The 25,097-nt window shown below is 38.2% G+C and overlaps 1 protein-coding gene across 1 annotated transcript in view; it reads left to right on the top strand.

Moving 5' to 3' along the window:
* The window catches only part of PREX2 (phosphatidylinositol-3,4,5-trisphosphate-dependent Rac exchange factor 2), a 306,900-nt gene that overhangs the window by 255,686 nt on the left and 26,117 nt on the right, over positions 1-25,097 (top strand). Inside the window, exons 33-34 of the mRNA XM_012663111.1 lie at positions 9,885-9,951; positions 10,197-10,387. Of these exons, the coding sequence (XP_012518565.1) occupies positions 9,885-9,951; positions 10,197-10,387 (258 nt within the window). The remainder of the gene's footprint in view (positions 1-9,884; positions 9,952-10,196; positions 10,388-25,097) is intronic.

The raw sequence follows: 25,097 nt of genomic DNA, 5'->3' as shown, positions 1-25,097 counted from the left end.
TTTCCAGAGATTGCGTTCCACAATGGCGGGACATGGTATTGCCACTGGAAAATATGTGTATATGCAGTATTTTAACAGTAGATGGCATCCGTGGTAATATGTACATATTGTCGGTGCAGGAAAAGAACTATCACCCTAGCAGACTCACGAAAAGGAGAGCAATAGTCAAAGTGATGTAAAGGAACATTTGGAAAGCAGAGAATAGGATTTTAATCCAGTCAGGTTACTGATGGAAGGTTCTCAAAAAGAAGGAGTGAAACGAGATTATCGACAGCAGTAGGGAGTAGTGAGGTCTGTCTCTGCTACCTCTAACACCATAATTACGTTTTCAGAGCATAAAAGAAGTCAGAGAAATGCCTTTTTAAAAAATGTGGGAAAGTCTTGCTTTTTGTGGTCATGCATATTGTCTTATTAACCTTCTAGCAGGTTTTTTTTTTTCAAAAGTCAAGTAGAAATGAAGCTGTTCAGGCAGTTCTATCACAATTGTAACCTTAGGTGCTTGCTCCATTTTTGACAGGCCAGAAGACATCCAGACAAATCCAAGATTATCTCATTATCCAGAATTTCTCTTCATGTAACTTCAAATATATTGTATTCCAGAGAAGTCAAGGCCGATGTTTACGGGCATGAAAGGTGTGTGGGATGGAGGTGCAAATTAATATTCTCCCACCTTCCCACTCATCATGTATTCTTTAACCACATGTGGCCACAGGTTGAACCTGTCTGGTGATTTTCCTTTATATAAGAGATCAGTGTCTTTTAATAAGATTTTCCGTAGAATTGTTGTTTTCTTAATTTAAGTGCTGTAGTCATCAAATGCACATTAACAATACTACTCATGAGACAGCAGTCACACTTGTAGTCAACTGCTGTACTCTTGTATAATGACATATCTAATCATGTTTATGAATGATGTCCATAATTAACCAAATACTTTTACAGCTTTTTAAAAATGCAGATGAACTGCTAAAATATAAATTACTTGTAAAATGCAAAAAGCAACCTGATAACAGTTTAGAATATTTGGGATAGAAAGCAATATTGGGAGAAGTGTGTATGTGTCTAATCAACTGAGAACTCTCTGTAAATGATTATAAATGTAGAGATGGTCTCATAAGCAATGGTCTGGAGAAGAGGCAAGAATATAGCAGTGATCTTGGCTGAACACTGTAGTTCCTCCTTATTTATAAAACATTAGCTGCTCTTATGCTTTAATCATCTCTCTTAGAAATGGAATATCCTCCAACATGCCCAGAAAAAGGAAAAGTTTGCCAAATGAGAAGAATGTCACTTTTGTCCTTGATTGAACCTCTGTGCATCTTCTACGACAGAATAAATTGGTTTAAATATTTAAATAAGGCCATTGCATTGTCTCTCTTTCTGTGAAAACTGATCATCCCTGGAGCACCAGCCTGACCCTGTGGAGCTAGGATGCTCATTATTTACCCATTTGATACAACGTTTTCCTAATTCTTAAATTAGCACATTAACTTGCATAACTCTGTGTAAACCAATCTCACTGTTCCCCAAACTTGTTTTCTTACTCTTACAGCAAACATCACTTCCCTCTTTATATTACTATGGTCTCATTAGGAATGTTGAATGATTCTTTGCATTTCTAGGTTCTCTTGCAGCTCTAAATTCCCTAAATTTCTGTATTTTATGAGTCATGTGTTTCTTCCCATTCATTCTTCTTCTTTTTTTTAAAAATGGTAGCTAAATGTTTATTTTATAGCACTTCTTTACTGCTTAACAAGTTAATTATAATTCTTTGGTTTGATATTTAATTTCCTTATAATGTGGATCCAGGTGAAGAGGTGAGGGGAAATTTGCCTTTTTCCCTAAAAGTTCACTGAAAGATCAACTCACAATTAAGGCAGATTAATAAGGGAAAGGTTTATTTACCATGTACATGGAGAGAAATACAGAATGATTACTCAATATCCCAGTGAAATTCAGATATGTTTATACCTGTCCTTTTGGAGGGGAGGGAGTTGAATACAGGTAATTCTGTTCAGGGGTGACAGATGGTGCTAGGGAGGATGAATGGATGGGGAAACAGTTTGACTTGTAAATGATTCTCTTTGGAAATTAAATTAACCTGAGCAAATTAAACTAACCTGAGAGACAGGTATTCCATTTAAATGATTTGGGGCAGGTCTGGTTGCATGCTTAATCCTCCTTCCTGCAATATATTGAGATAACAAGGAGAGAAAGGGAAGTCAGTTGCCGCTTTTGATCTTTTGATAGGTCAGTCCAGTTTATGCAGATAGAGGCTAAGCCCCCCTCCAATGCTTTTTGATCGTGAACTGCCTTTAATTCAAAATATTCTTTATACCAAGGAGTCATATTTTGGGGTGAAATCTCCTGAGCTCCTTCACAGGCAGTAGCCGATGTTCTCTCTCTCTACCTTACATGAACCTGCTCTTCAGCCCAGTTGGCTCTGTTCATTCTATACCTGCTCTGTTGTTCCTGGCATAACTTCCACTTCAAATGCTGCTTTCCCACTTTGACTTGTCAGAATCCTACCCATCTGTCAAAGTCCAACTCTTCTGCCGTATTCTTCTGTGGCCTTCCTTCCATAGACCTAGTGACTCTTTGCACCATTGAATTTACCTATCATTTTGTGCCTTGCATTATAAATACCTATGTACATGTCTTCTTGATTAGACGGTATGCTATGAATGCCAAGATTAGTTTCACTGTAGTTATTTGGCTTGGATATATGTATATCACACTTATTGTAACCTGTGATGTTACCACCTCTTTCAGTGATATTTTGTTTTGTAGGAACTAAATTTTAAAAGGATCATAATATATTCATTTTACATGGCAGAGTTGTTTGACAACACTGTCACGGTGAAGCTTGCTGTAGGCCAGCATGAAAGGAAACTTACTGTGCAGTCCATATAAAACAGCAGCCACACTTGCAAAATGGTCTTAATAAGATTTTCTGTATTCAGACAAAGGACCGTGACTTCATTCTTACTAACCTCAGCAGCATAATAAACTATGGTTAGTTTTGGCATTAATCCAATTTTGCTGTTAACTTTTCCCATAAAATTTGATTAAGGGGTAAGACTTTTTTAATTAGGGAAAGTGCATTAGAAATTTATTTCCTGTCCATAGTTTGTCAAATTCTGAAAGATACTAAAGTTCTATGAATACCCGTAAACCTTATGGCTTGTAAAATATCTGGCTGAACAACTATTTTTCCCTGATAGGAATACTTGAAATTAGTTGCAGCCTCTAGTCCAAATTCTTATTTTAACAAATAATTGCATTAAAAAATTTGGTGACTGTGTGTATTACACAGGAGTATTGAATTGGCATTATTTCCTGGTTATTTTCTATGGACTTTATCAGTGCATAGTTATATTTTATAATATTTTGTTGCTTTTCATAATCATGGATTAACAAATATTAACTACTGGCACACATCTGGATGAGTCAATAATATAACTCTGAATTTTTAGTAAACCCTTATTTTCTAAGAATATTTTGACTGTTGCAGTTATATCATTAGATGTTTTTCTAATTTATTTCTGTTATGTAGCAGTCAGGAAAAGATAGATTGTTGCTAAATAAAGTTTCACTTGGTGTTGGCTACATTTTAAACCCATGAAAGTTATTTTTCTAATTTATTTTATCTTCCTCAAATGTATATTTTTTTCTTTAAAGATTTTGCCCCATTGGATAGTCGAAGATTTGTGTCAAGTCGATTTAAGTGATTATAGCAGAATCAGATCAACATGATCTAAACTGTTTTAACTGGCTGCTGGGTCAGTGACAATTTTCATTATTTTAGGGAACATCTCTTTCAGAAAGAAGCAAGAGTCCTCAGTGCGGCCAGCTGTTTCTGTAGCGATGCTTTCTGTGGCGGTACTAATGATGTATGGGCTGCTTTTACAGAATATTTTCTTCCCAGATCATTTGAGGTTTAGAAGGGCTGCACCTGGTTAAGCATTTAAATAACAGTCTTCTTTTCTTTAACCTAAAGAAGGTCCTTTTCTTTTTAATCCTAAACCTCTATTTGTACACTGATCATGGAGTTACATAGATTCCAAATACTTAACTTGATTTTCATTGCTTAGCATGTGTCGTGCATATTTTATATTACCTCTAGGGAGAGCAGAAGGTCTTTGGCCTTAATTTTATTCCTTACGAGGGGTAAAAGTTCTCCAAGAGTTGCTTCTCACTGTGTGCCCCTGGGTAATGGTTATTTTTATTTGTTGAATGAGTCCTATTTGCTTATCACAGTACTGAGCACTTCATATACATTAATCTAATTTCAACATTATGCTATCTGTATATTCAACAATTCTAATATCCATTTTGGAAATGAGGAAACTGAGACCCTGAGAGGCTAAGTAATTTGCCTGAGGACCTTGTACCCTTTCACCGTGTTTCTCTTTCTACCAAGAACACTCATGGAAAGACATGAGGACGTATGATTAGGGCGCCTTTGTGGGTTGTGGCTTTGAGGCGCCACCTCTGTTCTGCATATAGCAATACTTCGTAAAATATGAAGACAGAAAATGTGTAAGTCACAGCTGAGCTCAAAAACACTTTATCGTCTCTGTGGCCCAAGAATGGAAATGAAATGGAAGTGACAAGTTGTAGGCTGTACTGGGGTCTCTAGTCTGCTGGTCCGTGGAGGTGGACAGAGGGGGCCGGGACCACTTCTGCAGGGGAATGGGACATAAATGTAATTCTACGCTAGGTGGAATTCCAGAGCCAGGCCATAGAGAAGGACTCCACCTCTGAGTGAAGGATGAAAAATCTGCTGCCCACTGATGCTTGAGACTATAGCTTTTGTGATGCTTGGCTCTTAACGTGGCAAGAGGAAGCTGGCACGGCCCAAAGCTAGGAACTGAACCAAACCACTCACTAGTCTCTAGTTCAGTGACGTGACTGGTAATAATCCAGATGTCAACACAGTGTAATACTCACATCACTGATATGAAACTGCTTGCAAAAGCGTGATTCTGGGCACCAAACCGTTTTTAAGAGAAGAATGATGAGAGAGAGAGAGAGAGAGAGAGAGAGAGGATAGAGCTGTATCAAAAGACTAAATAAAAATAATTTAAAAATCTTCCACTTCACATGAACTTACAAAATATAATTCCAAGCACATCTAGAAACCTAACACTAAGAAAGACAGCCAACAAAGCAGACCATTAAAAATAAATTTGTCCCAGAAGAGTCTGATATATTGAAAGAGCCTGGCCAAGGATATTTGGGATGCTCAAAATATAAATAAAGGAATTCCATTGTAGGGAGCAAGGCCCCTGACCCCATAAAGGTTTTCCGAAAAATCACTGGGATGAGACAGATTGATTAGTAGGAAAAAAGACATACAAACTTATTTAACATGTATACATGGGAGCCTTCAGAATATTGACCCAAAGTTATAGGGAAAATTGTCCATTTTTATGCTTAGATTCAACAATATGGACAGCTGTATAGAAATGTGATTGGACAAGAAGGGTATGATCTAATGCTATAATGATAGACTGGGGAAACCCAGCACTGCCTCTCTACATGCTTCCTGGCCTCTCTGAGCAGCATTCCTTCCTTCTGGGTGTGGGGCACGGCCCTCTCTGGAATGGGGGTCTAATGACCTACAGTCAAACAAGATAGGACAGATAATTACCTTGTGGCCAGTTTTTACATAGGATAATTTTAGATTTTATGACTGGCTTTGTGGAGAGGGGATTCTGGCTTTTATGATCTGCTTTGGGGAAGAGAAATTTGGCTTCTATGGCTAGCCTCAGGGAAGACTGGGACTGAGAGGCAGGAAGACAGGAGAAGGTCAGAGAAAAACTTTTGCTTCTGAGGCTATTCCTGAAGCCCTCATCATGGGGTACTGTTTTCTGAGCCCCAACACCATCCCTAAAGAAAGGCGGAAAATCCTGAAACAAGAATTATCAATTACCTAATTATTATTTATTTACAAATATTTTTTAAGATGACACTATGTTCCACCTACTATTACAGGTGCTGAAGATGCAGGAATGAACAAAAATAAATAATAAAATGTGGTATATGTATACAATGGAATACTACTCAATTACAAAAAACAGTGGTGAACTAGCAACTCCTGTATTATCCTGGATAGAGCTTGAGCCCATCCTCCGATGTGAGGTATCACAAGAATGGAAAAATAAGTACCACATGTACTCGCCATCAAATTGGCACTAACTGATCAACACCAAGGTGCTCACGTGGTAGTAATATTCATTGGGGATTGGGAGTGTGGGGGGTAAACTCACAACTAATGGATGCAGTGAGCACTGTATGGGGGAAGGGCACACCTCTAGCCCTGGCTTGGGTGAGGCAAAGTCAAAACTTGTAACCAAAATATTTGTACCCCCATAATATCCTGGGATTTAAAAAAAAATCCATAAAAAATAAGTAAATAAATAAATAAAATCCATACAGAGAGGATTTACATTCTAGCAGAGCATTTGCCTTTTAGTGGCAGACATGAAATAAGAAGAGGTAGAAATCTTAGAAATGAAAAAGCTAGTCATTGGAATAAAATTTCCAATAGAAAGCACAGACTCTAGGCTTGACACAGAAACATTGTTGCTCATTTGGAAGATACTACTAAGGAAATCATCTAAAATGCAGTGATGAGAAGTAAGATGTTAAAAGAAAGTGTGAGGGGGAGAAAACATGAGAATGTGTGAACATATGTCTAATGGAAGTTCCAGAAGACAAAGAAAATAGAAATGATGGTGGAAAGACAATAGTTGGAGAGATAATAGCTAAGTTTTTTTTTTTTTTTTTTTTAAGACAAGGTCTTGCTGTGTTGCTCAGACTGGAGTGCAGTAGTGTCATCATAGCTCACTGCAACCTCAAACTCCTGGACTCAAGCTATCTCCCTGCTTCAGCATCTTGAATAGTTGGGACTACAGGCGCTCGCCTCCATGCCTAGCTAATTTTTATATTTTTTGTAGTGACAGGGTCTGGCTGTGTTGCTCAGGCTGGTCTGGAACTCCTGGCCTCAAGTGATCCTCCAGTCCCGGCCGCCCAAAGTGCTAGGATTATAGGCATGAGCCACCAACCTGGGCCGCTAAGATTATTTTAGAATTGAAGACAAGACTCCTCAAGTTGCAAGTACACTCTGAGGACCTATCTGGTGAAGGAGCTCAGGAAATTTCACCAGCTGTCTAAATAACAATAAATCTACACCTAAACACTTTGAGGTAAAACTTCAGAACATCAAGGATAGAAAGGAAATCTTAACCTTTCAATGAAAAAATATAGGCTAGACCTAAAACAATGACCGTTAGATTGAAAGCAGATGCCAAGGGGAAAAATTTACTGTCAATCTAGATTGTAGAATTGTATGCCATTGTCAAATGCTGACCAAAACCATTAATTGAATAATCAACTTTAAAAGTTGAATATTCTTGAGGAAGTAAACCTAGAAAAGTGTGGGATTAAAAAAAAAAAAAAAAAGGAAAGAGGAGCAGAAACTTTTAAGTCATTAAATGTAACTATTTAACTTTTGCTGTGAAAAGTAACAACAAATTTCTATGCAAAAAGACAATAAAACTACATGAAAGTCAGAAATGTGAGTAGGCAAATAAAAGAAGAAAAAGAAACACAAATGGCCAATAAATATATGCAAATTGAAAATAAAAACTACAAAGGGTAAAAGTCTAATAGCACCAATGTAAAGGAGGATGTGAAAGGATGATCGTACATGTCGGTACCTCCACCTGGGCCTGCGGCGGGTGACCTTGTGTAGCACAGAGGTGGTAAGTGTCAGCTTCAGGGTGGTCTTTCTTCTGAGAAGTAGAGATTGGAACAAGAATGGGAGTGGAGAAGGGTGAACAACTAGGGGCTTGAAGCTGTAAAGTTTTGTTCTGTTAAAAAGTGAAGCAAAAGGGCAAAACGTTCAGCTTTGTTAAAGCATTGTGGTGCCTACATGGGTTTTCATGGTACTATCCTAATGAATACAATTGAAACAAAAAGTCACACAGAACTTTCAGAAGAACAGGAATTTTGGGATACAGCAACAATGTTTACGAAACGACCAGCTTTCTGGCAATGAGACAAGCTACGTGGCCATTTCCCCTCTGTGGCCCCCAACTCCCTTAGAATAAAACCTTCCCAGGGCCATTATCTCCTTTGGATACTGGGGAAAACATAGAAGAATTTTAAATAAGACCTCAGATACCTTTGATTTTAAACACAGAAATGATCTTTCAATCTCTGCTTTTGCTCTTGGTCTAGTGCTTTTGGTAGAAACTAATTCACCCAGCAAAATGGAACTGTATTTTCATGGCACTTGATGGGTAATCCACTTTGCTGTGGCTTGTGTCACCATAACTCAGTCACTGTGATCTGGTCGCTGCCTGGCGCTGCTGTAGCCCCCACACCCCCCAGCAGCCTTACGTGCTCAGGAGCAGTGTGTGTGGCCGAGGGAACTGCAGGTGGTACCTGGAAGTCTCATAGGAGTGCAAAGTGAGGTACAGAAAGTGACAGCCAACCTTGGATGCTGAGTTGTTTACGATCTCTTTTGGGGGACGATTTGATCTGTATTTTAGGCAAGAAGATATAATTCTCAATAAGGATGAGCGTAATTGTCAGTGTGGAAATTACTCTTTAGACTTAAAGCTTTTTTAATTTAAAGTGTAAGACTTGACTAATCCACATTACTTTATCTTAAAAAGACAAAAAAACAGCAATACTACTAGTCATGAGAATAGCACTCTGTGTGTGTGCACCGGCACACACTTAGCAGGGCTCACAAAACCAGCACACGAGGCATAAAGTTCTCCCACACTATTTTGCCCGATACTACCTGTGAATTTGATAATAATCTGCCAATACTTTGAAATCCTCAAAGGTGCTCTGAAACACCAATATAATAGGCTTTTACTTGACTATCTAACTCGCTAATATTATGGGACTTACTTTGTTCCATCAATATTAAAACTTCACATCTTAGAAATAATTTCATCTCATCAAAAGTAAAAACTAGATGATTAATGTGAAGATATTTTATGCCATTGAACTGTATGCTTAAGAATGGTTAAAATGGTAAGTTTCGTGTTATACTGCATATATTTTACCATAATTTAAAAAAAATAGATACTAGTTCAAATAAAACCTAAATGTATCCTGTATCCATATGTCATTCCCCTAACATTTCTGTTTAGTGTTGAGCCACAAGCGAAGCACACACGGCAATAATTCTTTGGAATTGCATGTACTTATTGCAGGGTCATTAGGATTCCACCTTGTGTATTAAAATACTCATTTCCATATTACATCCTGGTGACAAAAAGGAGCCATTGCACCCTAAAAGAGAGTTTAACTTCTGAGCATAGCTTAGTGATGGAAAGAATGGGCTAAGTATTCTGTTTAATGTTAGGTTTTTTGAGTATTAGTTTCATCATATTAAATCTTTACAATAAATGAAAACTGGATAATGTTCTCCAAGTCACAAGAAAATGTATTTCTTCAACTTTTTAATAATAATATTAATTATTGCAAATATTGATAAGCACTTACTATGTATTATGTACTGTTCTAGACATCTGGATTAACTCATTTAATCATCTCGGCAGCCTCAGGAAGTAAAAGCTAATGCTATCCTCAAATTATTAATACAAATGAGAGAATCGAACATGGGTGGGGTACGTGATCTCTCTAAGGCCACATAATGTGTAATGGAGCTGGTGGTATCTTGAATCATTTTTCTAATGGAAGACTGTTGACTTTTGTGCAACTCCAGTCTTCTAGTGTTCAGTGCTTTTGTTTATTCACTTGTTTTTAAAAGAAAGTCAGTGAAACTTGAATGTCTTTGTGTATTTTATGTTTTTTTCTGACAACAAATGATAATGTCCTCTGGATTCTTACAGGGCATTCTACTTGGACAAGTCCAATTCACCACCAGACTCCACATCCAAAGCTGCCTATGTAGATAAGGTAAAACAGATGATTATGTTTATTGATGCTTTATTATTTACTTACCTCCCTTATTTGATTTTTCTGCTGTTATTCTTGAGCAATGAGTAATTATAAATATTTGCAGTCTCCAATTCTGTTACTTCCGTAACAAAATAACAATTTAGACCCTTAATTAAAAGGTACAACAACTGTGCATTGTAATCTATCCAAAAATATTTTACTAAACATGTTGAACTTTATATGTTCATCACTTTTTTCTGCAGCTCATGAGGCCTCTCAATGCCTTGGATGAACTTTACCGGCTGGTAGCCTCGTTTATCAGATCCAAACGCACGGCCGCGTGTGCGAACACAGCCTGCAGCGCCTCTGGAGTGGGGCTGCTGTCAGTCTCCTCGGAGCTGTGCAGCCGGCTGGGCGCCTGTCACATCATCATGTGCAGCAGCGGCGTCCACCGGTACGTGCACTTCCCACCTCGCTCGCGTCTTTGTTATACCGCATTTTATTTGGTGATTCTTGTTTGCATTTTGGCCGCACAAAATTAAAACTGCAAACACTTGAAGGACTCATACGTATTTGGAATAAGATTCTGGGTGTAGTTCTCGTATTTCAGTGACTATGTAGTCATACAAATGCTTGCAATCCTACGTTTATATCATTGTGGCCCAGAATCTCGGCACCCTTGCATTTATATTAACATATTTGCATTTCAGGTACAAAAATGTGCATCCATTTTATTCACTGTAGGAGTTTGCTTAGTAGGAGCTGAATCAACTACTAACTAGCCCAACACAACACTGCACTTGATAAACATTCCACTATTCAGTAGTTCAGGTCCCTATAACCCAAATGTGGGCTAGATTGATGCTGCTGTAGAGCTGCAACTGCTTTCCAACTCCTAGCAAAATTATGATTCCGTGTGCCCTCCCTGAAAATGTAAGGAGAAATCTTCGATGGATCCCATTCAGGTGGCTTGTGTTGGCAAGTGCACGCCGTCTGGGGCAGCCACGTTAGGAGCAGGAATTCATGCAGCTACATCAGTCTCATCAGACTCCAAATGTGAGTGGGAATCCTCACGTCCAGTCCCTCTTCATAATCACAAGCTCCTCTTCTGTCACCTCCCCGTTGTCACGAGGAAGTGAAACCATGTGGATGGAAATAACAGGGCAGGATTTTAGTGCTCATTTTAATCTGTCTCTGTTACCAGACATAGTCTTTTCTTGGTACTAGCCGAGTTCGATTTTGAGGATGGTGTTTACTTTATTCAGATTTACTCGGTGCTTAATCCATGCGAAGAATTGCAGGCAGTTGGTGCTGCTGGCTGTGTAATATCATAAAATGTTTGTGTTGGAGATGTAGAGCATAAAGAGAAAACAACAAAAAAAATTAATAAAAATAATAACAATAAGATAACATAATGATAAAAATTAATACTCACAAGAAACCTAAAGTACAAGAAAATGTAAATGACCCAGGAAAGTTACAGCTACTGAACAAGATTCAGAGGGCCAAATAGATCTTTGAGATGGTTAGATCTGGAAGCTTTCCATGGGGAAGGTGATGTTTGTTTTGGGTTTTGATGGATCAGGTGATGGAAGTAGAAAGGGAAGAAAGGCCATTCAAGGCAGCAGCCTCTCTGCTCTGTGAAATTCCATTTCAGCGTGATGTGGCCAAGTTCTAGTTTTCAAGCCCTACACAGCATGATCTTATTTATGAAACATGGCAAGACTGTTTCTCTGAAAGGATGATTAAATTTTTGTAGTTGATAAAATCTGCAGAATTTCCCCCTTTCGTTGCTGTATACTTTGTACTCTATTGTAAGCTTATTAAGAGCTTAATTGAAAATATCATCGGCAACTGAATGAATCAAATATTTAAATATTTTTCTGTTTGCTTTCAGAGAAGTGAGGTCTCCCTTCTGATAAACTCAACTTCATTCAGCCCATTCTCATTCATCTATTCATTGATTATTCATTCATTCAATAAGTATGCATTTCAGCACCAATTATGTGCTAGCAGCATTCTAGTTGCTGGGGGCGCAACATTAAAAATATAAAGTACCTACTGTCTTACAGTGTGCATTGCATTGGGGGAATTGGATGATAAAGTGAACAAATATGCAATGTGGCAGGTAGAATAAGTACAAAAAAGAACAGAAGTCAGAGCAGTAAGAGGTGACAGGATAGGAGAAAGTGTTCCACTTTCCGATAGGGGGATTTCATTAGAGACCTGTAGGAAATGAAGGAGTGTGTCACGCAGATATCTCAGAGCAAGAGCATTCAGACCTTGGGGCCAGCAGCGCAATGTCCTCAGGTGGGAGCATGCCAAATGTGTTCAGGGAACAGCAGGGAGTCACTTGTGGCCTCAACATGGTGTCATTGCCTTGATAATTTGTGCTTTTATCTTACCCTGGGACAAAATAGTTATCAGAGGACTGGATACATTAGATCAACGAAGGGGACACTTCAGACTTTGAAACTATAAGCTTATACTCAAGTCCACATTAATCTGCTGAAAGTTAATGCAGTTAAATCTACCGTTTAGTCCTAGAGACCATGACTAAGTTGTCCAAATTATTTTCTCAGATGTTCCGTGAGCAATTTTAGAATTTCACTAGAGTTGTATAAGAGAAACAGATGGATGTCCTGCAACTATTTTATAATTGCTATATTCATTGATTGGTGTGTTAGAATCACAAGGACCATAGAAATTTCAAAATACATTGGCTTTTTCCATGTCTATAATTCAAAATAAATATAGCTTTAGCTGATTCACTTCAGGAGACATTTACCAAGGTGTAGGCATTTACCAATGTCCCATGACAGGGGCTGAATTTAAGGTTAGAACTATTTAAAATTTTACAGTTCTATTTTTCTATTATGTAGAATATAACGGGGAATTTAACATGATCCTTAATTTTTCAGTGAGGACTAATGCTCAGATTTTTCATGATGATAAAATGTGTGCTAATTTGTATTGGAATCCAAAATCCCACAGAAGGCTGTTCCTAAAATAATCCTTTAGTAATTCTAATTCAGACAGCTTGAGAGGAACCCAAGCAGATCCACACCTGCATGAAACATTAAACACAGGGGTTTACCCTCAGGTTCTGACAGAGGGAAGAAATTCACAGTGTGAATGAGAATAAATATTATACAAGCTATTTTTATCATTTACTTTTAAAATCAAGATGAAAAATAGTCAACAGTAAGATATCCACATTACATAGTCAATTTTCTGCCTTTTCTGATGTTGATGAGCAAGAAGAGCATCCAAGATATTTTTTAAAACTATTGAATTATATTGCATATATTTGATATTAAAGGGAAGAATGTGGGTTTTTTGGAATGAAAACAGATTTAATTAACATTCATGTCTAGGTGTTTTAATGCCAACCTGGATCAGATGGCAGAGCTATATACAACAGTGAATATGAGATTAGTAGGAATAGAATTCAGGATGAATTATTAAAATCTTCTCATAGCGTTTAGCCTGGTTTTGTTTTTATTCTCTTCCCCAGGGTAATCTTCTGTGTGAATTATAAGTGTACTGATAAACTTTCTGTCCGTACTCTCTTAAACCATTCACTTATGTTTAATGTCTTCCTTGCTGTTGAATAGTGGAAGAGGAATATAATGGTCTCTTTTTAAGATCAGGATTTTGCCTTTTAATTAATATAACCATGATTCAAAGGTAGTTTAATAAATGGAAAAATTTTCTATCCCGACGTACCTTTTTTCATTTTCATTTTATATCATCTCTTATAACTTCCATCAAACAACACACAATTGAACATACCTTTATTAGCATATATAGCATCTTAATTCATTTGTGCTATTGCAAGAAAATACCTGAGACTAGATAATTTATAAAGAACAGAAATTTATTTCCTCACGGTCCTGGAGGCTGAAAGTTCAAACTCATGGTGCCAGCAGATTTGGTGTCTGGTGAGGGTCCTGGTCTCTACTTCCAAGGTGGCGCCTTGAATGCTGTGTCCTCACATGGCAAAAGATCAAAAGGGAGAGAGGCAGCTCCCTGGAATCTCTTTTATACAGGCGATAATCCATTCATGAGGGCTCCACTCTCACGACTTTATCACCTCCTAAAGGCCCCACCTCTTAATACTATCACATTGGCAATTAATTTCAACATATGAATTTTGAAGGATACATTCAGACAGTAGCACATAGTTTAATAATCTGCCTTATGCTCATGGCAAATTTTTTCAAAATGTGCACATAGACTTTCTTCTTCTTATTATTATTTTGCTACATGATATTTCATCCACTTGGCAGGCCATAATTTACTAAACTATTCTCTTAGTGATTTCTCTTTTTTCTCCATTGCACATAATACCTGCAGAAGCATCTTTCTATATATTGCTGTTGAAATTTCAGTCTTTTTTTCCATTAGCCTAAAAGAAAAAAAACACAAACAAAAATGCGATTCAGGTTGAATTACTGTGTCAAAGAGTTTAAACCTTCAATATATTGTTGTTTAGGTTCCCATAAGGATTGTCCTCATGTACAGTACAACCAGTAGGGTGGAGAGTTGTGGGCCACTTCCACCTTTGCCTTGTCTGCAGAGCATATTTGAGTCCATTTATATATTGGGCATCTTTACTAGATGTACAGTTATATTTCAGTCGTACATCAATTTATATACTTCTTTGATGAAAAAAATAAAAGTATTTGATATCTTTTGAATTTCCTTTCCTATAAAGAGTCATGCTATTTATATTGTACATATACCTGCTTTATAGGCAAAGTTATTTTTTGCCAAATTGAACCTTTTTAAGGTATTGAATCAGCACTGTGGCTTTTCAAGTTCTCTTTTGTACCCATGGCAGTTATTTGTTGCAGGCAATCAAAAAGCTTGCTACAGGGATTTCTAAATTTCCCTTTTATTTCTCACTGCAGCATCCATCCATTCAATGCCGTGTTTTAATTTGTTTTGGTTCTTTATTCCTACCCTGCTTAATAGCCAACTGTTTTTCTTTAACCAGTATAAATCAGTATACTGCAAATGTTATAAAACAAAAAGCATGAATCTTTTTTTCTTCTTTTGAAACAGAGTCTCACTCTGTCACCCCAGGTAGAGTGCAGTGGCATCATGGTAGCTCACTGAAACCTCAAACTGCTGAGCTTAAGCAATCCTCCTGCCACAGCCTCTCGAATAGCTGGGACTATAGGCACCACGCCACGACACCTGGCTAATTTTTCTATTTTTAGTAGAGACGGGGTCTTGCTCTTGCTCAGGCTGGTCTCCAACTCGATCCTCCCACCTCAGCCTCCCAGAGTGCTAGGATTATAGGTGTGAGCCACCACACCCAGCCCAAAGCATGAATATTACTGAGTCCCAAAACAAAGATGACATTTCCTTCCCATCACATTAATTTGTGCCTCCTTAGTGGGAACAAGTGGGTAGAAATTTTTAGAAGGTACTTGAAAGGATAAACGATTTGTCAAAGAAATTTCTAGTGAGGGCAAGAAATCTGGAATAACACAGGAATCTAAGAACTTATTCTAGAGAGTTTTTGTCTTCCTATTCTCTTTGTTACCAGAAAGTTTGGTACTTGTCCCCATGGCCTAATAAAGAATGAGGACACACGATTTGAGGAAAAGGAAAGAGAAGTTTATTAATTTACTGGCAAATGAGGAGGATGACAGACTCTCATCTTAAAGGACCATCGTCCTCCCCTGTTAGCAGAAATACAGAGCTTTTAAAAGGGAGTTTTCAGCTTCTGGCTACTGCTGTTCAACTGTGGCATCTCCTGACCTCTGTTCTGTAGAGCCATCTCCTAGAAACAAAGGACATTCCTCTGCCCTCTGAATACCGGCCTCAGGCAGGGATGCAGGTTTTAATTCCCAAAAGAGTGGGGGGGGGCGGATTTTAAAGAGACAGCTCGTAAATCATTTTGCTCTTTTTCAGGCCTTTACCTCTATTGCATCTTCACTCTGTATTTTTTAGTAATGGGTTGTTGGTGGTGTCAGAATCCTAGTATAGTTGTGTGGGAAGGTGGGTGGTTTGAGTGCAGGCCCCAGGCTCTGACTGGCATGTGATGTCTTTGAACCAAAACACTGGATATCCGTCCGTGTGAATTACCTTTTATCTTCATGCTTTGCTGTGCGAGTGAATCTTTTCTGGGAAACAAGGTCCTGGATTTTTTAACTAAATACCTCGTGTTTCATCAGCCATTGAGATTTGTTAATGGCACCAATCAGGAGGACCTCAGTGCATCAGGGGGTCACCAGCACCCAGTTCCAGCTGGCATCATATCTATTCTGTTTGTTGGCCCCCACTTACATGTGAGAGGGAAATAGTCTGTGTCCAGGCCTGTCACCATCATTAAAACACATGATAATGGTGGACATCAAGCTAGCCACTGTGTAATCCAGTGTTAAGCCATTTTAATACATTGTAGAAATTAGCTTTAACATATATTAAGTTTTATATATATATATATGAAATATATATATATGTAGCTTTTTAGTTTCTAAAACTTTTTCATATATGTAGCCTTTTAGATCCTAAAACTTTATATATATTATATATAAACTATTCATACACACATATATATATATAGTTACTAAATTAAAAGGGGTTTATTTCCAAAATGCAGTTATTCATTGGTTATTTGGAAATTGAGTTATATTTTCACAGTTATATTTGAGTTAAATTGAGTTATATTTAACAGTATTGCAAAGGTGGTTGAATTTCCAGGGTCATCTTGCCTCCCCTTGCCCTGACTAACAGAAGCTGCTGTAACCCATCATATAACCATAGTGTAGGACCCAAAGTATGATAATAAGCAATTGCTAAAGAAGTGAAATTTATGAGTTAAATATACAAAAACAACTAAAAAGAAATTTGTATTACCAATATGATTAATGGAACATTCTTCTTTCAAATAAAGATTGTGATGACTTTCAGTTCATACAAGCAATTAAAAAATCTTATTCAGGTAACTATCAGTTAATAATTTTAAAAACCACTTTTGTTTGAACTTTTACAGGACTCCTTCTTAGGAGATATTTTATTCTGTCATTACCATGACATCAAAGGACAAATTGACAAATAGGCCCAGATTAGGTAATGCAGGATCTCATAAAGTAGAACACTCAAGGTAACCTGACTTAGGTAATCAAAGAGTCCCCATGGGGCAGACGATGAGGCTGCATCTTTTCTCTACTGTGCGATGGAGACATATTAAGTAAAAGGAATAGGTTTGCTCTGGGGATTTCTATATATAGGTTAGATTCTATGTATGGGACAGAAAAAAATAAAATACCTCAATAAGCAATCCAGGGTTTCAAATGTATCCATTTATTTTTTTGGGCAAAAGAGTTTTGAGAGACCTGATAAGATTAGAGGAAATATTTGATTTTTTAATCACCAGGAAAATGGCTAAATAAAACAAAAGAAAGATTTCCGCTAGCTCATGATCCAAGCAGATTGTACATTCCCAATAAGGAGAAGTTCTAAAATTATGCTTTAATCTTTGGAAGGGAAAAAATAACATACAGCAATAATGGGGCTCTGAGAGAAAGACTAAATATATCCTACCCATGATGGATTGCTAACACTGCCTTTTCATAAGTGTAAATCTGAAGTACTTTCATATATTCCCCTTCATTAGAAGTAAATTCAGAATTTTGTATTTTACTAAATTGTAAAAAAGGCAAATAGACATTAAAATTTATTCTAATTTAGACAACCAGAAAGATAATATAAATATATTATTATATTAAAATTATAGGAAGAAATCAGATATTTCAAATATGATAGAAGTTTCATTCTTTTACCTTTCTCCATTATCTTCCTCATTAAAAAATAGGAAAAGTAGGTAATACGATATGTTAAACATATGACTATATAATTATTAGTTATAGTTCCTCTTTATTTTCCAAAACCAGTTGTCCTATTTAAATATATTAGTAAAATTTAAGAATTTATGTTCCTAAATTTTACTTGTGTTTAGCTATTTAACAGTGATAAATATAGAACCTACTTTAAGAACCGTTAAACAGGGAATGGTTCTTCGATGTTTATTTTAAATAAACTGAAATTATATTGTCTTTCCTAAATCTTCAAAGTTCTATTGAAAAGAAAAGAAAATTCCAGTCAACCTGTGATATATTCCTGAGGGCTTCAAGTTTAGGGATTTTTTTCACTACTCTAATAATTGATGTAAACCAAATGAAGGGAAAAAATATGGGTATCTCACCAATATAAATGTTTCTCTTTTCCTGCACGTTAAGAATTGCCAGTGTTTATATGTGAACCTGAAGCTGGAGAGCAGCTAGTATGTAGGAAGTTGAAGGAAGGAGGCAGCAATTTCTGCCTTTGTGATGTTAATCTCGAATTGGCAACAAGTCATCCGACATACTCAGAAGGAAGGAATACAGAGGAGTGAGATTTAAACCCCCAGGAAGGGAGCAAGGTAACACTCGATATAGGTTTTAATGCATGAATAGCATTCACCAATGGGGAAGGATGGTTCAGTGCAAAGGAATAGCATGAAAAGACAGAAGGAAGGGGTGAAGTAGCCGCGCAGCTGGAGGTCACAGGAAATGGCGTGCTGTGTGAGTGAAGCATCACCAAGAGATGAGGCTAGTGATCTGAGCCTAGCGACAATCAACAGGGGTTGGAGAATAGAAGACCCTGCCCACTGAGTGAAGGATTCGGGAGTCTCTTCTGGAGGCCATAGGAAGCCAATGAAGGGTTTTCAGTAAAAGAATAACATTAGATTTTTTAAAAATATTTTAAAAATAAAGATCACTATCATGATCTATAATGGGGTGAGGATGGAGGCAGGGAAACAGCAGGATTTTACAACAGTACAAGAGATGATGAGTCCTCAAAGTAAGGCGCTGGCACCAAGGAGAGAAGGGAAAGGAGAGACGTGAAAGGTATTAACCAGTGGTCAACAGGACTAGGTGGTCGGTGAGAAATAGCAGGGAGAGGGAGGGTGTTTTAGTCAAAGTTCTCCAGAGAGAACTGTTGGAGATACACACACACATATACATAGAGAGAGAGAGAAAGAGAGATAAGAAGGGATTTATTAGGGGAATTGCCTCACTCGATTGTGGAGGCTGAGAAAGTCCACAGGAGACCAGCTGGAGAACTGGGTAAGCAGGTAGCTTGCCTCAGCACAAGTCAGAAGGCCCGAGAACCAAGGAAGCCAATGGTATGAAACTCCCAGGAAGAGGGGAAAGGGAAAACTTCCCCTCCCTCTGCCCTCGAAGGTTCTATATATTATATATAAACTATTCATACACACATATATATATATAGTTACTAAATTAAAAGGGGTTTATTTCCAAAATGCAGTTATTCATTGGTTATTTGGAAATTGAGTTATATTTTCACAGTTATATTTGAGTTAAATTGAGTTATATTTAACAGTATTGCAAAGGTGGTTGAATTTCCAGGGTCATCTTGCCTCCCCTTGCCCTGACTAACAGAAGCTGCTGTAACCCATCATATAACCATAGTGTAGGACCCAAAGTATGATAATAAGCAATTGCTAAAGAAGTGAAATTTATGAGTTAAATATACAAAAACAACTAAAAAGAAATTTGTATTACCAATATGATTAATGGAACATTCTTCTTTCAAATAAAGATTGTGATGACTTTCAGTTCATACAAGCAATTAAAAAATCTTATTCAGGTAACTATCAGTTAATAATTTTAAAAACCACTTTTGTTTGAACTTTTACAGGACTCCTTCTTAGGAGATATTTTATTCTGTCATTACCATGACATCAAAGGACAAATTGACAAATAGGCCCAGATTAGGTAATGCAGGATCTCATAAAGTAGAACACTCAAGGTAACCTGACTTAGGTAATCAAAGAGTCCCCATGGGGCAGACGATGAGGCTGCATCTTTTCTCTACTGTGCGATGGAGACATATTAAGTAAAAGGAATAGGTTTGCTCTGGGGATTTCTATATATAGGTTAGATTCTATGTATGGGACAGAAAAAAATAAAATACCTCAATAAGCAATCCAGGGTTTCAAATGTATCCATTTATTTTTTTGGGCAAAAGAGTTTTGAGAGACCTGATAAGATTAGAGGAAATATTTGATTTTTTAATCACCAGGAAAATGGCTAAATAAAACAAAAGAAAGATTTCCGCTAGCTCATGATCCAAGCAGATTGTACATTCCCAATAAGGAGAAGTTCTAAAATTATGCTTTAATCTTTGGAAGGGAAAAAATAACATACAGCAATAATGGGGCTCTGAGAGAAAGACTAAATATATCCTACCCATGATGGATTGCTAACACTGCCTTTTCATAAGTGTAAATCTGAAGTACTTTCATATATTCCCCTTCATTAGAAGTAAATTCAGAATTTTGTATTTTACTAAATTGTAAAAAAGGCAAATAGACATTAAAATTTATTCTAATTTAGACAACCAGAAAGATAATATAAATATATTATTATATTAAAATTATAGGAAGAAATCAGATATTTCAAATATGATAGAAGTTTCATTCTTTTACCTTTCTCCATTATCTTCCTCATTAAAAAATAGGAAAAGTAGGTAATACGATATGTTAAACATATGACTATATAATTATTAGTTATAGTTCCTCTTTATTTTCCAAAACCAGTTGTCCTATTTAAATATATTAGTAAAATTTAAGAATTTATGTTCCTAAATTTTACTTGTGTTTAGCTATTTAACAGTGATAAATATAGAACCTACTTTAAGAACCGTTAAACAGGGAATGGTTCTTCGATGTTTATTTTAAATAAACTGAAATTATATTGTCTTTCCTAAATCTTCAAAGTTCTATTGAAAAGAAAAGAAAATTCCAGTCAACCTGTGATATATTCCTGAGGGCTTCAAGTTTAGGGATTTTTTTCACTACTCTAATAATTGATGTAAACCAAATGAAGGGAAAAAATATGGGTATCTCACCAATATAAATGTTTCTCTTTTCCTGCACGTTAAGAATTGCCAGTGTTTATATGTGAACCTGAAGCTGGAGAGCAGCTAGTATGTAGGAAGTTGAAGGAAGGAGGCAGCAATTTCTGCCTTTGTGATGTTAATCTCGAATTGGCAACAAGTCATCGGACATACTCAGAAGGAAGGAATACAGAGGAGTGAGATTTAAACTCCCAGGAAGGGAGCAAGGTAACACTCGATATAGGTTTTAATGCATGAATAGCATTCACCAATGGGGAAGGATGGTTCAGTGCAAAGGAATAGCATGAAAAGACAGAAGGAAGGGGTGAAGTAGCCGCGCAGCTGGAGGTCACAGGAAATGGCGTGCTGTGTGAGTGAAGCATCACCAAGAGATGAGGCTAGTGATCTGAGCCTAGCGACAATCAACAGGGGTTGGAGAATAGAAGACCCTGCCCACTGAGTGAAGGATTCGGGAGTCTCTTCTGGAGGCCATAGGAAGCCAATGAAGGGTTTTCAGTAAAAGAATAACATTAGATTTTTTAAAAATATTTTAAAAATAAAGATCACTATCATGATCTATAATGGGGTGAGGATGGAGGCAGGGAAACAGCAGGATTTTACAACAGTACAAGAGATGATGAGTCCTCAAAGTAAGGCGCTGGCACCAAGGAGAGAAGGGAAAGGAGAGACGTGAAAGGTATTAACCAGTGGTCAACAGGACTAGGTGGTCGGTGAGAAATAGCAGGGAGAGGGAGGGTGTTTTAGTCAAAGTTCTCCAGAGAGAACTGTTGGAGATACACACACACATATACATAGAGAGAGAGAGAAAGAGAGATAAGAAGGGATTTATTAGGGGAATTGCCTCACTCGATTGTGGAGGCTGAGAAAGTCCACAGGAGACCAGCTGGAGAACTGGGTAAGCAGGTAGCTTGCCTCAGCACAAGTCAGAAGGCCCGAGAACCAAGGAAGCCAATGGTATGAAACTCCCAGGAAGAGGGGAAAGGGAAAACTTCCCCTCCCTCTGCCCTCGGAAGGTTCACTGGAAAATCAACTCACAATAAAGTAGATTAATAAGAGAAAAGCCGTGCAAATTTTTTGTTTCCATGCACCCAGGGAGAATCACAGGGTGATTGCCCAATATCCCAGTGAGACTGAAATACTTACATATCTTCATTTCAGGAGGGGAGATGGGGAATATGGCTAATTCTGTTGTGGGGCAATAAAAGAGTACTAGGGAGATTGACCAGATACTTGAGAAAATGAACGGATGGGAAAAAACAGATTGACTTATAAATTGTCTTTGGAAATTAAAGTAACCTGAAAGAAGGCATTATTTTGAAAATGAGTTGGGCCTGTTCTGGTTGCATTCTTGTTCTTTCCTGCAATAGATAATAAGATAACAGGGAGGGGCAGGAAAGACGATTGTTCTTCTCAATAAGTGCCTCTGGTCTTTATGGAGATAGAGGGAAAACCCTTTCCAATGCCTGTTGACTCTTAGGGCCTTTAATTCAAAATATTCTTTATACCAAGAAGTCATATTTTGAGGTAGAATTTCCTGCACTCCTTCAAGGCCAAAGGCCTAAAAACCTGGAGGGTCACTGGTATGAGTCTTGGAGTCCAAAGGCCAGAGAACCCAGAGTTCTGACGTCCAAGGGCAGGGGAGGAAGGGTGTCCTGGCTTGGGAAGAAAGAGCATGAAATTTGTCCTTCCTCCAACTTTTTGTTCCACCCAGGCCCCCAGCCAACTGGATGGTGCCCACCCACATTGAAGACAGATCTTCCCCACTCAGTTCACCAACGCAGATCTCTTCGGAAACACCCTCACAGACACACCCAGGGCAGCCCAGTCATCCTAATCAGACGCCAGACCGCCTGGGTCTCCCTTTCAGCAGAAGGACAGGCTCAGTGCTTACTGAAGTATTGAGAATAATTAACGCTTAACCAGCTATGTGGGTATCTCTTAATCCAGTCAAGGTGATACCCCCAATCAACGATCACAGTGGGGAATTGATGATTCTGACTGACCAGGCATAGCAAGATGCCAGGGTAGGGGCTGCTGCAGGAAGAAAATATGCATTTTTCTTTGAGAGGCTTGAGGGGAGGGGCATTGAATTAACCTGTTACATTGTCACGTGTTGAATTTTAGATGTCCTTTGATGGATTCAGTCAGCAGGAATGCAAGATCGGGGGCTATGGAAAAACAGATGTGGGGGTGATAAAAAAGAAAGGCGAGCACGTCAGAGAAGGCGTTACGGAGAGATGTTAGAGCTCGGATTAAAACGTGACTAAGAATTTTCAGGGAATAGCCTTTGGGTGTCAGGAGCAGGAAGGAGGTATTCCAGGAGATGGCACGGAAAGGTGGGAAAAGAATAATCAGCTGCCAACTGTAGGAGCTGAGAAAAGAAGGAAGATCCCCAGGAAGCACATAGAGAGTGTTAATGTCCCCTGGCGCTCTACATCCTCATCCTCTGCACCCTAGTAAGGAGGAGGCTCAGTATAAAACACAGAAGGATCAACTTGAAAAGTCTAAAAACGCACAAAGTTCTGTTCCGCGTGTTGGATAAACAGGTCAAAGAAGAAACAATTACTGTACGATGTCAAAGAACTGGGATCGGGGGTGACAGGGGAAAGCCACTTAATAGACACCTCCTTAAGATTTATGTCATCGGAGAAGCCATGAGGAGCAACGACAGAAGTCAGATGGCAAATGAGAAAAACCATAGCGAGGTAGCGTTAAGGAACTTCAATGTTGAGGCACTTCCCAGGTAGCTGGGAGAGGTACCCAACCTATTCAGTGAAATCCCAAAAAGCAAAATAGAAATGAAATTAATTGGTGAGAGACTCCAGGCTGAAGAATGTAAAATGTGGAGAAGCAGATTCAAACCTGGCGGCTGTGGTATTTAAGGTCCTGACTTACACACGGCTGTTTCATATTCATACACATTCTCCACATCGCAAATACCCCCTTGAGTACCTACGTGCTCAGTGACACAGCCCCAAAAGGTCCGCGATCGCCTCTGTGCTAACCTCCACAACGAAGCTGTGTCAAAGACAAACGCACCTCAGTGTGCCTGAATAGAAAGTAACGAGGGATGTGGAATGTTGTTGCCTGGCGGTTGATTTTTAAGACTAGGTTTAAAGATAAATGCTGGGAGTTTTCAGGGAATGTATTGAGAGTGGTAATAGAAAGTCCCATTATCTTTAATGAGAATTTCATGGCTAATTCCCTGTGCAGTGCTGAAAATGTGCCCCTTCAACTCGATTGCTTTTTTGCCTTAAGATAGATGGAGTGAGGGGAATGTTCAGTTTAGCTCTGCTGCCGCCGCCAGGATCGGATCTCGCCCCAGCTGTTGCCCGTCTCTTGTGCAGTCTGTTCCGTGGTTTTCCGCAGGGCTCCTCTCTGCCTGCCTTCCCTTTCCCGTTTTTCACATACTGACAACCCCTAGGCTTTCAGCTCTCACACTGTGAAACAAGAACCCAGCGCGGTCGCGGGAAGAGTTCATCAAGACTCTCTAACAATAACCAAATAATTAATGTTGAAAGCATCAATAGATATCCAGAGGTTATTTCTATAAATTATGCTGAGAACTTGCCTGCGTGATTACTGGCTTTTGGGGCTGCAGCTATTGTTATACTGTCATTCAAATTTTCCTAAAGGGAAAGCGTCGATATTTAATAATTTATTTTATATATATGTGTGTGAGAGAGAAAGAGTGTGTGTGTAGGATAAGAGAATTCATTGTTGAAACAACTAGTCTGTTTGCCCTTTTTTTCACATAGAAGTATTTATGTGTTTTGTTAAAAAGAAGCGCTTCTCTGTCACAGGGGAACAAGAACATAAATGTTGGGTTTTTCAAATCCCTGCTGACCTGTGGCAGTTTTCTCAAGCTTTTCACTTGTCACCAAAGCATTGCCAAGGGTGAATAAAGTGAGAAAGATCAATAGGTCAGCAGTGACCTTTCCGTGTTAATTTTGTGCAGACTCTGCCTGTGTAGAACCATAGCAGCCGTGTGGGGATTGATCAGTATTTAACATACTGCATTAGCCCTCAGGTGTGCAATTCTTCCTCCCTGTAAGGTAATGAAAGGGAGCAGGGAAAATATAACTGTGCAACATTAATTAGTTTCTTCAATCAGGTGCTTCGTCCTAGGTGTCAATAGACTTTTCACAGTGGTGCTCTGTGCTTAGTAGTTAAAAGTAATTAGAAGGCAGAATAAATGTGATCATTACAGGAATGAACAC

This window comes from Propithecus coquereli, unplaced genomic scaffold (genome assembly GCF_000956105.1).
Source record: "Propithecus coquereli isolate 6110/MARCELLA unplaced genomic scaffold, Pcoq_1.0 Scaffold8, whole genome shotgun sequence".
Classification (NCBI taxonomy): Eukaryota; Metazoa; Chordata; class Mammalia; order Primates; family Indriidae; genus Propithecus; species Propithecus coquereli.
Note: the sequence above shows the minus strand (reverse complement) of the source record. Positions and strands in the feature narration are given on the sequence as shown.